The sequence below is a fragment of the Diplotaxodon limnothrissa genome, linkage group LG9, assembly GCF_057381915.1.
Source record: "Diplotaxodon limnothrissa isolate DT_005_m linkage group LG9, D_limnothrissa_male_GT1.1, whole genome shotgun sequence".
NCBI lineage: Eukaryota > Metazoa > Chordata > Actinopteri > Cichliformes > Cichlidae > Diplotaxodon > Diplotaxodon limnothrissa.
Genome location: NC_140604.1, coordinates 22,491,265 through 22,505,611, shown reverse-complemented (window position 1 = coordinate 22,505,611; position 14,347 = coordinate 22,491,265). Strand labels below are relative to the sequence as shown.

At 39.3% G+C, this 14,347-nt stretch overlaps 1 protein-coding gene across 1 annotated transcript; it reads right to left on the bottom strand.

Annotated features, from left to right (window-relative positions):
• Positions 1-10,075: 10,075 nt before the first annotated feature.
• Positions 10,076-12,697, bottom strand: LOC146625534 (transmembrane protein 236). The gene is made up of 4 exons (XM_085362267.1): positions 12,426-12,697; positions 12,118-12,190; positions 11,311-11,434; positions 10,076-10,773 (listed from the first exon to the last, which is right to left on the bottom strand). The coding sequence occupies exons 1-4, from the start codon at positions 12,695-12,697 to the stop codon at positions 10,076-10,078; spliced, it is 1,167 nt and encodes a 388-aa protein (XP_085218393.1).
• Between the last annotated feature and the right edge of the window lie 1,650 nt (positions 12,698-14,347).

Sequence of the window (14,347 nt, the reverse complement as noted above, 5' to 3'; positions counted from 1 at the left end):
TAAAACTGAACTTCTGTCAGGAACACAATAGTCATACAGAATGAAGAATGACTGTGGTAGCTTTCCACTTTGCTCACTTGTCATGACACTGAATAAAGCTTTAAATGTTTTTTTTTTAAATTAAAATAACCTGAACTTTACATTTACTATATGTCTTAATCCTTGGTTTATCTGATAAATCTGATCTTTTAATGCTGCTTGCCTCTGCTCTCAACCCTTTTTTGTTTTGCGTGCTCGTTCTGCTCTGTGTAGGCGACCAGGTCTTTGGTATCTACTGGCAGTAAGACTAGATTTTTGTGTAAGTATAAATTGTTGTCAGAGGTGGATTATCTCAGGTAGGGGTACATATCCTGTGTATTTGTTTATGGAAGAATATGAGGGCATCAAGTCCAAAATTAGTTCCAAATTATTATGCAAATTGTGTTTAACGGTAAAAAAGCACCTTTGCCACTTATTATAACATTGGAAGCGAAAAGGAGATGGATGAGACAGTAACAGGGCGATATTTTAAAGTATTTTGGTCACTCGCAGACAATGATCCGCGATCGCGTTGGCGACGCTATCAGCCTATAGCCGTTAGCTCTTAGCAGATGGCAAAATACGCTCTTCCCCCCTGCATCGGGATAATGCAGGGAAATACTAGTGTTTTCGTTATTTTAAAAATTAGTATCGTTACATTGAGTGGCAATGCAACGAGGGTTACAAAAGAAAACAATAGATTGATTGCGTGGGATCGTGCATGTAGCGGTAGCTACTGTCGGGGTAGCTTCCGCTACAGAACATGACACATAACACGGTGAATCAGCGAGTTATGGTTTGTTCTGGTTTTATGAAGAACTTGTGTTGTTGCATTACCGTGCAAGTTGAGTGTTAGAAAAGAAAACTACAGATTTATTGCTCTTGCGATCGAACGTGGTGACATGTCGACCGAACAAAGAACATGCGTCACGATGACGCAGCGAGTTATTTGTTGTTGGTTTGTTTATTATTCGATTTGAGGGTAAGAAAACATTTTATGTTGACTATTCTCACGTTCGGACAGGATTATTGCAATGAACGAAGGATATTTTGCCTGATAATTATTTATATCCTGCTGTAACTTTTCTGTATAAAGAACTAAGCCCTCCAACGTTTCAGGCGTAAAACGTCATAAAAAGAAGTGTTTGTAACTAAAAATAAAAATTGTGGAATACTGTTTGTGCGTGATTTAGATCCCAGCCTGTGCTCCCGACACTGGGGAAACAAACTGGCCCGGAAGAGTCACCGCGGAACGACACCGGGACCCACCGCTGCAGACCGCTGTAAGCAGACCGCTTCAAGCAGCCGGCTGGAGGCAGCGGAAATCATATTCTTCCTCGATTCCCAACATAACCGCTCATGTTCATCCTTCTCAAATAAATGTTTTTCTGGTTCAAAGTGATCTTGTATTGTTATTAACATATTTTTGTAAGTTTATTTTAGAAAACAACGAGGTAATAAGCACTTAGTATGTGAAAACTAAAAACATAGTATACCGTTTTATTATAATTTACTATAGTTCTGCAAAAAAATAATGCTGGATCAAAACGAATGTTGGAGCCAATCTTTGACCCATCTAAAGGCTTAATTATAACAATAATCAAATATTACTTCAAATGTATTTTATGGAAAATTTTTAGTTTTTTTGTTTTTTGGGGCTAAAAAAAACATGTAATTAAACTGCGATTAAAAGGGTTAAAACCCCCGAAATATAATTAAAACTTGATATGAATATTTCAGGGAGAAGTAAAAGATTGGCTAATTTAAAGTGGAAAAAAATATGAATATATAATCTTCACAGATGTCGAAAAACTGAGTGTGGTAAAGCCACTGATTTTTTTAATGTATATTTCTGCAATCTGCACATTGTACTGACTTTCATTTTAATGTTTACACCAGGGTTCCTTGCCAGCACTTTATGCTCAGATGTTTGTAAGCTAAAAATAAACTATTGTGTATGTTCAAATATACTGTTGTGATTGAAGAAGTTAAATAAAAATGTCAGTCATCAATTCATGCATCACCTCATGTCATCATAACAGAGGTCTGTCTTCCAGGAAAGAACAGTTTAAAATTAATGTAATATAGTATTGGCCATACTATATGATGTATTGCTTGTCTTTGTTTAATAATACAGAAGACAAAGACCTTAAAAAATAATCGCATATCGCATCGCAATCGCAATATTGGGGCAAAAAATCGCAATTAGATTATTTTCCATAATCGTTCAGCCCTACCCCTAACCAATGCTCACAAGCAGAAACGGCTGCAGTGGGCCCAGAACTACATGAAGACTAATTTTCAAACAGTCCTGTTCACTGATGAGTGCATTGCAACCCTGGATGGTCTAGATGGATGCAGTGGTGGATGGTTGGTGGACAGCCACCATGTCTCAACAGGGCTGCAACGTCAGCAAGGACGTGGTGGAGTCATGTTTTGAGCCGGAATCACGGGGAGAAAGCTGGTCGGCCTCTTTAGGGTCGCTGAAGGTGTGAAAATGACCTCTGCAAAGTATGTGGAGTTTCTGACTGACCACTCTCTTCCATTGTAGAAAGAGAAGAACTGTGCCATCTTCATGCAAGACAATGCACCATCTCATGCTACAAGGAACACCTCTGCATCATTGGCTGCTATCCGCATAAAAGGAGAGGAACTCGTGGTGTGGCCCCCATTCTTCCCTGACTTCAATCCTACTGAGAACCTTTGGAGCCTCCTCAAACAAAAAAGTATGAGGGTGGGAGGCAGTTCGCATCCAAACAGCAGCTCTGGGAGGCTATTCTGGCATCCTGCAAAGACATTCAAGAAGAAACTTTCCAAAAACTCACAAGTTCCATGGATGCAAGAATTGTAAAACTGCTATCAAATAAGGGGTCCTACTTGACCTGTTAAGATGTTTTTGATTGAAATAGCTTTTGATTTCAGTAAAATTGATCTACTAATGCTGCAAATTCAACAAATGACCATTTTCAATTCTCCACAACCTATAAAATGCTTTGAAACTCTGTGTGCGTAATAATTTGGAACAGTGCATTTTAAGTTTTTTATTTTTGAAAAAGATACTGTGTTCATTGGGAGTTTTGATCAGTAACATTTGAATTATACTCTAATGGTGGATGACACAAAAATTATGCTGACTCATTTGAATCGACTATTTAAAAAAAACAGAGAAAAATATCATTTGCATAATAATTTGGAACGCGGTGTAATGATGTGTGCAAAGGAGGCAAAATGTACAGTTTTAGCAGTGACATATCTTAAATTTGAAATGCCACAATAAATATAGTACTGTGCAAAAGCATTTAGCCACCTCTTGTTTCTTTATATTTGTTACCAAGTTGCTAGAGTTTCCTGTCATGTTAAAAGTTGTCTTGAGTAACAGTTCTCCAGGCTTTCTGATGGTCTTTCAAAGTTTTTCTTTGGACATTGCCTGCTTTTTCACTCATTGTCAGTTCACTCTTTGTACCTGACCATTTTCAGAGGTATGCTTTTGTTTGATTTTGGAATACTAAATACTGACCTAAGAGTCATTAAAGCATGAAAAAGGCACCAAACTTACTGTAAAAGAACAGTGTTGTCTACAAATAACTGGCAATATAGCAAAGAACCAGTTCTTTAAATTACCAGAAACCTGTCAAAAAAACATATAATTGTTCCAATTTCTTAGGTTGAATGTATGAAAAATAACCAAAGACAACAATGTCACAGGGATAATATAACATTTCAAAATGGCAAATGTGCCAACAAGGTGATTTCCAAAGACTTATAAGCTGAAAAAGTGGCCTGTCTCAGGATGGTGTAAGAGTTTCTTTAAAAAAAATTGAAAAAACTGGACAAGTATGGGAAAAAGGAAGAAGTGGTCGATCTAAAAAAAACCAAAAACCCTTGTACACAGCAGATGAACAGTATCTGAGAGTCATATTCTTAAGAAAAAGGAAGAAAATCCAGCAAAGACACACGATTTGAGAGAGACATCTGGCCCTTTTGTTGATTCACTGTTCGGTGAATCCTCATCAGAAATAGTGTTAGTGGAAGGATGGCATGAGGACGTCATTCCTAAGGAAGGGAAACAGCGAGGTATGCCAAATTACACAAGAACTGGAGTGAAAATCGGTGGCAACAGATTTGTAATTTGACATTTTTGGTTCAAATTACTGTCATTGTCATCGGGCACCAATACTTCTTTTACAGATGAAGCCGTGCCTTGACGTACAGCTATCCACATTCCGGTATCCCATTTTTCAAGTCTCCAAGTAATCCTGCAATCCTGCAGCCAAATATTGCACTCAGTTTTAGGATTAGATTCAAAAATATAACTGCTGTACACAATATACAGTTGGTTTATTTTCAGTATGTTAATATTCATATGTATGTGTCAAATGTCTGATATAGAAATGAAAGAAATAGAAGTAATAACTAATAATTTATAATTTTTAAATGTAATCTTTACAGACAGAGAAAAGTATACTTTTTTTTAACATTAGAAGTATATTACAACACGGCTCCTACTACTCACCTTGCTCAACTCGCTGATGATTGGAACCAAATTTCCTCTTTGGCTTTTATGACCTGGAACCCTGCCAGTCTTTGTGAGTCCCCTCAACAAAGTTGTAGCACTGTGTAAACAAAATAAGTTTAGGGATTTTCTGTTGTAATTACAAAGGGACGCTTACTGGAAATGGATATGAGAAAATGTTTTACTGGAACAGATTTAAGTCTCTGTCCTTGAAGTGGAGGAAAACCCCTTCTCTTGTTTGAAGACATGCATGGGGCATACCAAATAAAAAAAAACCAAACCTCTTTAGCACAGGCCCTATTCACTTGAAATTCTTGAGCAATAATGCGTTTCATTTTAACGTCTGTGATTAATGAAAATAAGTATTGGTACCGTGAATGTTCAATGTGTTTTAGACTATCTCTGTATTAGACTCACCCATGCAGTTGTTACTGAATGGCCAGTATTTTTTCTAATATTTACCTAAATGATTCATCCAAATTCACGATCATGCCGATGTGGTACTGTCCTTCTGTATCAGTCTAAATATAAACAAAGAGAACCAAGTGAACAGCAATTTTGCCATTATGTAGTATTTCAAGCCAAATGAAAACAGCAGTGGCAGTGCTAACAAGCTAATGGTCACCATCTTGGTTTACCATGCTGACGTTTATAAGTACAGCTAACTGAACCAAACTAATGGAACTAAAACAATAAGCACACAAATTGCAAGCTAATACATCAGGTCTACCTTCTGGCACCATAACTTTGAAGTACCTTAAGTAGATCATGGCACCTATTTCCCATTTCCTAGCAAATTATAAAGAAATGAGAGGTGGTGCAAGACTTATAGAATAGAATACCTTTTATTGTCACTATACACATGTACAATGAGATACAGAGCATCTCCCACTCACTGCAGACATGATTATGCTGTTGTGTAGCACAGTATTCTACCTTAACCTTACAATTAACTCTCCCTTACTGTCATGGTCCTGGGTCATTTTGACCCAGTGTTCTTAGTTTTCCTGTAGTTTTGTATTTTGTTCCTTATGTCCATTGGATTGTTTGGTTTGGTATTTGGATTCCCCCTGTGTCCATGCTTTTATTGTGGTGTTTGTTCTGGTACCGTGTTCCCGTCCTTTGTGTTCTGTGTTCTCCTCATCCCCTCGTATTCATCCTTGTTCTCTGCCTCTCTCTCTCTGTGCTCATCTCTGTGTACTGTGTTGTGTTTAAGGTCCACATCTTGGTGTCAGTATTTTCAGTTTCGTGTCCTCCCTGCTCAGTCATGAGTAATTGTCTTCAGCTGTGTTCCCCGTGTGTTCCCACTTCCCTCGTTACCTTCTGTGTATTTATGTCAGAGTGTCCCTTTGTTCTGTATTGCGTCGTCCCTCTAGGTTGTGTGGATTTACCGTGTCTTCCCAGCGCCTCAGCTTTAGTTGCTCCCAGTATAGTTTTTGTATGACTTCTTATGTTCCTGTTAATAAAGACCTGCCTTTGAGTTCATCCCTAGAGCCGTGCATTTAGGTCCTCTCTTGCCTTCACACAGCCGCCGCATGACACTTACCATTAACTTACGAACAGTTGAAGGCCTTACTGTAGATTTAATATCGGAAAAAGACAGATAAATACATACATACATAAATAAACACATATATACATAGTCTGTTTGACTTAATATTATAAAAACAACCACGTCAAGACATGAAACACACAACAGACCAAAAATAGATGTATGATAAAAGCTAGATGTTAGAAGAAGGATTATAAAATCACCAAAGATATTTCAAAGCATTCTGAGAGACAAGAAAATATATCTCTATGTTTTTTATTAACACAATCCATTGATTACTGACAAAGTGGATGCTGCTATCCTTAAATCCACCCAGAACAAAGAAACACAAAACAGAAAAACAGAGAAAGTTTATAGCAACCCGTGTAGTGGAAGCCGACAGAACCCAGGGCATCAAATCCAGAGGCACATAAGTGCATAAAAGTTGCCAGTGCTCTGGTGACTGCAATGCTCATTAACTACTCAGTTACAGAGTTACATTCATTTTCTTCTACTCATCCAATTCAGGATTGCACGGGAGCTGGAGCCTGTCCCAACCATATTCAAACCTAAGAACACTGTGTCACAGTATCCTCTGCCAGGCACGGTGGCTCCATCATACTCCGGGGCTGTTTCACTGCCAGTTCTAGTGCTGCCAGTACTTGTGGTACTAACTAATAATCAGAATTTCTGAATTATCTTTCTTCTTTTGCAAACACAAATACTTAACAACAATATTTAAAGCATGAAGAAATTATGCACAATATGGTAAAAAATGAAGACACCCTTCAATGCTAAAGCACATTTTAGCCTTTGTAGGTTGCTGCACCCACAATTTCTACCTTGATATTCCTTTCAACAGTGGTCACCCTGAGTCCCATGTATCCTCCAGTGACTCCAAAGTCCTGAACCTTTGAAGATCATGACATTTCTCTCATTGCACTTGCCCCAGTTTAAAGGCAGGTCCTGGTCTTTTAGGCCAAAGACCAGCAGCATCTTCACCCAGTGAAGGTGAAGTGTATATCATATATAGATATATTTAAATTCATTTAAAAGCCTAATATCCACCAAAAAATAAAAAATCTGAAGTGCCTATATCAGCAGTGATGCAGAGGTCTTGAAGGACACAAAGGGACACAGCAATTTTAAATAAGGTAACGTTATTCTCAGTGTGTGGTTTGCTGTTAGTGGCAAACGAGGCTGTAAGAGAGATTTCCCAATTTCCAGTCAAGGGGAGATGGGGTCTGGTACGTGCCAAGGTGTGTGACATGGAGGAACGGTAACACAGAGACACAGTACCTTCCCCTCTGAATCACCCTGAAAAATATCATGTCATTTACACCTGGTCAAATGCCTGCAAGGTCTACAAGCTTTTTGCAGACTTTTTTGGCAGGGTAGGCAAGAAGGGAAACAAACTGATCTCTCCATTCATCAAGAAAATGAAAGTCAACTTTGAAGGTCAGGTAGAAGTTTAAATGTTTATAAAAAAAAAAAAGAAAAGAAAGAGAGATTACATTTTTCAAGGGTAAAGATATTGCCGTTGTCATTGTTTTGTAACTGTTCTGAAGTAGCCATTGCATTATGGTTAAAGAAACACAGACTGTGTTATACAAGACTAAATTTGAAGATCTTTCATATGTCAGAAGATTTGGCAGAACAGATATGAGGAAACAAGGGTATAATGAGGTTTGTTGGACTTTGCTGATGTGATGGGTTTTGCAGGATAGCACTTCTCATGAGGCTTTGGGTGAACAGTACAGCGATGATATGTTTCAGCATACTTATATGACAAGAGGAAATCCTGCTCCCTATTCAGGGAAATGAGGGACAATATGGCCACTTTGGCCTCAAACTGCAAGAATTCCCGTTAATACTTATTAACTTACACGGTAAGTTATAAGTAGCGTGAAGAGCATATAATGGAGGTGGGTTGCAATGCGGATTGCAGGAACAGTGAGTGAATTCAATCTTGGAAGGACCTAGGTGGCCAGTGGCTTCAAACCCATTTGTTGTGAGGCAATGGTGCTAACCCCGATACCACTACAACTTTAGGAAGATGAACACAAAAAGTCAAATATATGCCCCATATATGTGTAGTGGGTAAATGTCCTTACTATCTTCTAGATAGAAATATCAAAGGAGTGGATATAAGAGACGAAAACATATGTTATGGGATTTAAACCCTAAACAACAAATAGAGGGTTTAATAAAAATGTTACATTATTTTTCTTTATGTGTGCACTGTAGTCACATCTTGATTGGTTGAGTTAAAACTCACGATACTAATGATTGGAAGCAAAATTACAAAACCTGCTATTGTCCAAGTACCTGAGTGTAAACTGCAGTGGGCATTATGTCATTAAAATATAGTACCTACTGTATGCTATTGGTATTTTTTCACGTTAATGTCTTGTGTTACTTTATTTAATTTGTTTTGGTTCTGCAACTTTGTCTATTCAGAAAATGATAATTGTCACAAAAGTGCTGTGTCAGTGCTGTATTAATTTACTTTACACTTTTCAGTGTAGTCATTGTTTCAGTGAACAATGACTGCCCTGTCATTGTTCTTGTGTGTGATGAAGTTGTTTTTGCAGAAGAATAACAGGAAACCCCTGCTCTTGAGGATTTAGAAAAAGATCAGATGAATTACAAGGAAAAACATTTAAGCAGAGTTTTTTTTAAAATTCCTAAAAACATACATGGGAGGTCAGTGCCAGTGAATTTTGTCTGCATAAAAAATATTTCACAAGTCAAAGTTGCAACATATTTTATGAGTTTCTTTATTAAGTTGACCAAAATATATGTATCAGTGACACAATCTCACACCAGTTTTTCTTTTTGTATAGAAACTTAGCCAAAAAAACAACCTAATATAAACAACATGAATTTATGCTTTTACATATTCACCGCACTTTATGATTGTAGAAAAATCATTACATTACAGGTACATTTCCAAAGTGCCATTCTTGGTTTAAAAAAAGTATATTTGGACATAACATGACAACAGTCACTCGACATGTAGTTTCCATTGCCTAAGAGCTCCCTTTTGGCCTGTGAAAATTACCATCATGCATTTTGTCACATGCACAAATTCATACTTGGTTTGACTGCACCAGCTGTGAATTGTGAATCCATCATGAAGTCTGAGAATGAACTTTTTCGTAAGTTATTCAATATTACGTTATCTTAAAAAATACCAGGGTTTAAGTGCCATTTGTACCATTAAAACTTAGGTGTAATAACAGAAAATCACTGTGGCATCACAATCTAGAAAAATGCTTGAAAATTACAATATATTAATCCCAGTCTTATAAATTTGAACATTTGAGCTAGATTTTTTTCTTAGCTTTTTCAATAATTGTCTTCTAGTTAAACAGGTTTTTATTTAGCGTGATGCCAGATTTGATGAACATATTACATATTGTTCTTCTACTCCTCACTAAAACATCATATATTCAATGCTCGGCCTGTTATTTGGTGTAAACATCTGGTATGAACTCTCTTGGCAATAACTACTTGAGAAGTCCTTTTGTTCTTTTAGTACTTAACCTATTACTTGACTCGTTTTAAGAAGTGCCGTTGCAGCCACCATCTGAATCAATACATTCTGTGTTTGTGTCAAACCTTTGCTTTAACCACCTCTTTTAAGGCAGTTGAGTAGCTGTGCATGACACATGGTTCAAAAACAAATCTCATTTCAGTCTTTGTTTAGCCAGTTTCCTTTTGATTGGCTGCCCTTTATAAACCAAAGGTTTAAACAGCATGTAGGTGGGGCTTCTGTGCTCACAGGCAAAGCTAAGTGCCTGAGACGATCATATAAGTGATATGGACTCTCTATAATGCCATGGAGAGCCATAGAAGACATAAAGCTGTCTGAAACAGAGTGTTTAGAGCAGTCTGAAGCCATCATCTACAAATTTGGCTGTTTAAAATGAGCACCCACTGTCGTGACAGTATTTAATGTATATATGACAGAAAATAAGGAAAAGCTTGTTTGCCCTTGAATGCTGGTCTCAAAAAAACATCCTCTCTGTGTTGAAGACCTTCAACTTGGTCATAAAGTTGAAGTAGATGAAGGCCAGCGAGACCAACAAGTTCTTCATCAGATAGAGGATGGGCGTAACAAAGCCGAAGAAGGCAATGAGGCCAACGCGCACAAAGAAGAAGGGTAAATCCTGCAGGGCTACTCCTAGGGAGGAAAGCAGGGGGCTGTGGGGCATGACCACCACACGCAAGCATGATAGGTAGCTGAAGATATAGATGGGAAACACCCAGCCTGAGTAGTAGACCAGAGGATGTCCTGCCACTCTCACCATCTCCACCGTATCCATCCAGAACATAAAGCTGTCCACAAACACGTCTGCACGGGCATCAGTGGCGCACAGGAATCTCAGAGGCCCAGTGTATGCATAGGGAGATATGTGGTACGGTGTGGTGCTTCCTGATGGTTCACTCAATCCAGACATGCCATATGGCCTCCCATTGTTACCTGGTATGCCCGGTAGCGTCCCATTGGTCTCTGGTCGAGCTCCTGCTCCGTTCTGGCTCCTGTCATTGAGCTGGTTTGCTCCTGGTTGCATAGGAGTGGGCACACCTTGCCTGTGCACAGCTGGCCCTGGCACAGCTGGAGTGATAGGTGTTACTGGTGCTACTTGTTCCACATGTGTGAGGACAGTGGAAGGGATGTCAGCATCTCTTTCGGTGTCATTAGCTGGAGAGAAGAAAAAGAAAACACAATATCTTGGATTATATTTACTTAAGCTGTTTATCATCAAGTGGTGTCGGCCCAGATTTACAAAGAGACAGCTGAAGGCTATCAGACAAATAATGTGGCTCACAGATATAAACATTAATCTGCTGTTTAGACAGAGGCAATAAATCAAGAGATCGCTCATTCAAACGATTTGGGCTTTGAAGAAATTCATATGAACTGTTTTATCATGTGGTTTTTAAGAAAATATATTTCCCTACTTCTGCCATGTCAGATTCAGAAAAATTTAAAAATATATCCTGCTCATTTCCTCATTTTGGATAAGTGAGAAATGAAGCAGTCCAAAGAAATATCCTGCTCATTTCTTCATTTTGCTCGAGTGATGTATAGAAATGTTCACAGTGTGTTTGCAGTTGCCTCCAAGCTCCTGCAATGCAAAACCCAGCATACTTTACTATACAAGTCTGCAGCAGAAAGTTCAGGATCTACAGCAGTCAAAGAGTGATTTGTGTAATGTGTTGAGAGAGCTGCGCTCACCCTGGCCGGTCAGCCTGCAGTGTCGTATCCTCTCCACAACGTCAATGCAGATGAGCGAGAAGAGGACTAGTGACACGGGGAGCTCAGTGAATGTATCGTGTTTCAGGTTGTTATTTATCTGAACCTGGATAAACAACCGTAAAATTGTTAGCCTGACTGAGTACTGTAATTATTTACTCACTTTTAATCTTTACAGAGCCCACTGGTTCACCTCAATGGTAATAAACATTTTGGGATTTGTCACTTGCAGCGAGGGCATTTGACACAGCCCTAAACAGACGAGTTGCTCATCTTAGCAGAATTTATGGTTCTTATGTTGAAGCCACTAGATAAGCAAAGGTCAAAAGGTTTGCTTAAGCTTTAAAGAATGCCACAAAAAAGGGCAAATAAGGTCTGGGCTGTAGCCAGTTAGGAAGTGAAAATGTGCCTCGTGGACATGATTTGACAAGGACAGCATGGACAGGAAGAGGAACCAAGCTGCTTATCAGTAGCTCCTTATCCATAAGGCTAGATAGTCCTCTCCTGAGATCCATAAGGATTCTCACAGCTCATCACATTTGTTTCAGTGATACTGTGAATCCTGTCATACACCATGTTCCCAAACACAATGTTGTAATAGATATATGTTTAAGTTAATAGCAACTTCTTTGGAGTATAAACACAATCACCCAACATGACTACAAAGGATCTACAATTACAGGTTGAGTCATGTTACAAGTATAGCAACATACAAGTTCATGATCAGAGCAGAGATAAACCTGATATGACAAATGAAAGCAGTGAGAAACAATCTGTTGGGTGTTGTACCTCAGAGCTGGCAATGAGAAAGGCAAAGCAGGGTAATGTGGATAGGATCACATAAACAAGGGTCACTGGCCTCCTGATATAAAGACAAAAAAAGGGCAAGAAAGAAAACAAGGGAGGAAGTTAAAGTCAGTGACAGGAATTGCTAAAGCCTGGTATTAACCAGCCAAGTTCTGTCCAAACCAGTCACAGGCCAGTTCAGCCTCAAACCAGCTGATCATGTCTCGGTCCCGTAGGACAGCACTGGGATCCCAGCTGCTGAGCATACACAACTCGGACCAGTTCTCAATCTTCATGTCTGAGAAACTCACCACTTCTTCCTCCCTATGAGAAATTTCTTCTTCATGAAGACCATATACTTCAGGGGTACCCAGACCAGCAGGGCAGTGGAGGTCACATAGGCAATAGAGGAGGCCACGATCAACCAGTAGGCAGTGCTGCCGTCTCCGGGGGGTTGTGCTGATGTTTTGACCTTTGCAACGATGACAGCAAACCTCTGCATGACGATGAAGAGTGGCACGCACAGGCCTGCAAACTGCAGCACCTCGCACAGGGCAAACTTCACCGTCCTCCCTGAGCCCATCCTGTGGCAGCTCACAAAAAGAAAAAGAAGGGAGGGAGACAGGGGCTGTTGTCGCAGTGAGGCGACCCCTGTCCCTCTGAGGGCTGGTCAGGCCTCGGACCTCTGCATTGTCTGCCTCCACTAGCATTTTCCACACACCACAGCCCTGGCTCTCTGCTCACCCAACTGCTTACACTGCACTAGGCATTGTGTGCCTTGGCGTGGCGGTGATGTGACCGGCCCTTTGCTCTCTTTTGATACAACGTACAAACAAAGTTCGTCTAACTTTACACCCTGAAGGACATGCATGTGACACAGCAATCGCTTTGGGGCAATCCGAGGTAAAAACAGCATCTCAGCCAGTGTTTTTCAGGCTTATCACATCACAGTCCACACAGCTTTAATGATGTGTACCTTGTATTCTTCCTGGGAATTCTCCAAATATAAGAAACACAAGGTAATTACTCCCACAGTATAATCAGCATCCCAGGACTACTGGCTGTAACCCAAGAAACAAGATACCACTAAAAACACATCGACTCCTCTCATGCTTATATATCACCATCTAGTGGCAAAGTGTTCTAACTGCAAAATTTTGGAATCCACACTGTTTTGTAACAATTGCAAATGCATTCGTGCTTTGAAATTGCTGTCAGTTCAACATGTTATTGTTCATCAAATTCAGGCGCTTGATTATGATTTGTTGCATCATAATAATAAGCGACATGAGACTTTTTTCCCCACCAAAGCCCAGCTAGAACTTTACCAGTCAAAAGCATTCATGAAGTAATTTTATCTGTCTTTGGTTCTAAAGCCATCAAGCCACAGTATCTGCTATGCCACAGACCATCGCTGCATAAAAGTGACGACGGAGTAAAAATGTTGCTGAATTGTTTAGACTTGTGTCTGCAAAACCCACACAGCTGGACATTGTGCCATTGCTGTCTTCAGACGTGTGAACACTTGATCAAGTAACTGGATCAGGATTAGATAATCTGGACTATATTCAGTGCTGTCTTCGGTTTGCACACATTTCTACGTGGTGTCATTAGAAGAGCTAATTTTAGATTCTGCATCGACGCGGTTTCTGAAGCAGTTCCTTCATGAGAGCACAACTCAGTCCAGTACAGGCTGATACCTGTATACTCCCAAGCAATTACAGTCCTGTGCAATACCAACGAAATTTGAAACGATTCAAAATGTTGTATCTTAATAATTTAAGTACTTCATCAAATTATTGATTATCAACAATAAATAAAGAAACTGTGAAAAGACTAGACTGAAAGTACAGACCCCAGAGCTCAAAGTCAGTAAAACTGTTTTTTATTTGCATTTGTATAGGATTTTCTTAAAATCCTGAAGATCAAGGCTCACATAGCAGATAGCAGATACAGTCGCTATCTAATCAGGGCTGGTTTTGGCAACTTGCCCCATTGGAGTATGTCAAAATGTGCTTGACATGTGGTGAAACTGTGGCCTGTCAGTCAAGGCCAAATGTATGATACTGCAAATTTTGGTATCCATACTTTGGTAATACCAAGTAAATACAAGGCCAGTGTTGCCGATACCAATAGTGTTACTGAGACTCATGTAGGGGTTATGTAGGGGTGAACAGTGTGTTATGATGACATGAATCATCATCAGTTTTTAACTTCTGATCACATTTTAATT